This window comes from Mus pahari, chromosome 14 (genome assembly GCF_900095145.1).
Source record: "Mus pahari chromosome 14, PAHARI_EIJ_v1.1, whole genome shotgun sequence".
Classification (NCBI taxonomy): Eukaryota; Metazoa; Chordata; class Mammalia; order Rodentia; family Muridae; genus Mus; species Mus pahari.
This window is the reverse complement of record NC_034603.1, coordinates 15,575,912-15,578,188: the sequence shown is the minus strand read 5'-3', so window position 1 is coordinate 15,578,188 and position 2,277 is coordinate 15,575,912. Positions and strand designations below refer to the sequence as shown.

The window sequence follows — 2,277 nt, the reverse complement described above, 5'->3', positions numbered from 1 at the left end:
TTTAAGGACTTCTACCTCTTTAGCAGTGTTCTCCTATATTTCTTTCAGTGAGTTATTAATGCCCTTCTTAACGTCCTCTACCATCATCATGAGGTATGCTTTTCTGGGGGCTTGGGGTATCCAGGACTGGCTGAGGTGGGAGTGCTGGTTTCTGATGATGGTGAGTGGTCTTGGTTTCTGTTAGTAAGATTCCTACGTTTGCCTTTCGCCATCTGGTAATCTCTGGAGTTAGCTGTTATAGTTGTCTCTGGTTGAAGCTTGTTCCTCCTGTGATTCTGTTAGCCTCTGTCAGCAGTCCTGGGAGTCCAGCTCTCTCCTGAGTCTCAGTGGTCAGAGTACTCTCCGCAGGCAAGCTCTCCTCTTGCCGGGAAGGTGCACAGAGGCCTGGCATTCAGATCCTGGCGTTCAGATCTGCCTCCTGGCTGGAGATGTAGGACCAAAATGGGGCCTGTCCCTGAAGATGTGTCACCTCTGCAGTTTGCACTCACCTGCACAGGCTAGACTCTGAGGGACCCTGGACACAATGTCTCTCTCACCTGCTCTGGCAGACAGAGGCCTCCAGGGTGGCCACCTTTCCTCTGGTGGGGAAGGTGCCCAGATGTCTGGAGCCTGAAACAGGCTCCAGAAACAGAAGCTAGATTGCTTCTGTCTGTCCCAAAGCTGTATAACTTCTGTAGTCCACACTCTCGCCAGTGCAGACTGGAGCCTGGGTGAACTGGAGCAAAGATGGCTCCCTTAGCAGCTCAGGCAGTGAGAGCACTCCCAGGTGGACAGCTCTCCTCTGGTGGGGATAGTGCCAGGATGTCTGGTGCCGGAAAAGGGGTCCCAGAAGTTGTGTCCCTTCCGCAGTCTGCCCTCTCTCTGGGAACGACCAGAACCTGTGGGCACCGGAGCAAAGATGGCTCCCTTACCAGTTCAGGCATTGAGAGTAGGCAACATTCTTACTGAATTCCAAGTCCAGGGTCAGCTCAAGGACTACCTACGGCATTGGTGAAGGCCAGGAAGCAAAGTTCAATTTTGCTTAGGTATTTGGCAAGTCATTACTTGGAGATACCTCCAATAAAACAATACTGAGGGAAAGCACACAGATCCATTCACTGACTAAAGCAAGGACATTATTGGAGCATTCGTTATACAGGATGCCACAGTTCCAGGAGACTAAGTTTCTGTGAACTTTTCACCTCAGGTCTGCGTCCAGGTTTTTGGGCCTGTCACTCGGGTCACTACTGGGGTAGACGTAACAATGCATCATCCAGGACATGGCTAAAGGCAGGTCATCCCTTTGGAGAGTTAGTATTATAGTTCCTTCATTGTAGCATTCTGCCACCTTCATGATTGTCTTCTGCTTTCTTATTACAGGGTAATGCCCTATACTTCAAATCTGCCAGGAACGTGACAGTGAACATTCTCAATGATCAGACAAAAGTGCTGACTCAGCTGGTGACAGGTAAGAGAAGAACAAATAGACAAATGGCTGGTCCATCCCCACCCAGACAAAGCATATTTTACTTTCCCGTGAAATACCACATGAACCTGAACAAAGCTATGCCAGCCATTTACAGTGTAGAGAAAGAAAACTCAGCTTGTACCCTCTGAGTCTACCAAAAGATACTGTCTTATCTATTTACATGTTTAACTTACCAAATGCCATGACACTGGATTTTGTGGAAAAGCTGTTTTCAGTAGCTCACGGCTCCTAAACATGAGCCGGCTGCCTCAATCAAGAAAAACCCTCTTAAATTTTGTTCTTTTTAGATAATTTCATACATGTATACAATGAAGTGTGATCATATATACCTCTCAATCTCCTCCCTCCAGCTTTCCCTATCACAGCCTTTCCCAACTTAATGTTTTTTAATCTTAATAACCTACTAATTTCTGTTAGTTATGCCCATACATGCACAGGTTTGGGGATATTCAGTAGGCTATGAAAAACATAGTGGCCACATCTTCAAGAAAGAATAATTTTCTCTCCCCCAGCAACTATCCACTGTCAGTAGCTCCTTGGTAAGGAGTGGGCCCTGGAGATTGTCTACTTCAACTATGCTGGGATTTGGGCTGCTTTGATCTTATAGTCCTGTGCAAGTAACACAACTGCTAGGTTAGTAAGAGTGATAGCCTCATTAGGGCCAGAAGACAGCATTTCACAGCTCTACTCTCTCTCTTCCAGCTCTTATGGGATTATAACCCCATCTTCTGCAAAGATCCCTGGGCCTTGGTGGAGCAGGGATATATATATATATATATATATATATATATATATATATATATATATAT

General features: G+C 46.2%; 1 protein-coding gene across 2 annotated transcripts in view; it reads left to right on the top strand.

The window, feature by feature from the left end:
- Positions 1-2,277, top strand: part of Sgcd (sarcoglycan delta) — a 389,217-nt gene that overhangs the window by 238,027 nt on the left and 148,913 nt on the right. For both annotated transcript variants that reach the window (XM_021212905.2, XM_029546159.1), the window contains exon 4: positions 1,360-1,447. In XM_021212905.2, the coding sequence (XP_021068564.1) occupies positions 1,360-1,447 (88 nt within the window). The remainder of the gene's footprint in view (positions 1-1,359; positions 1,448-2,277) is intronic.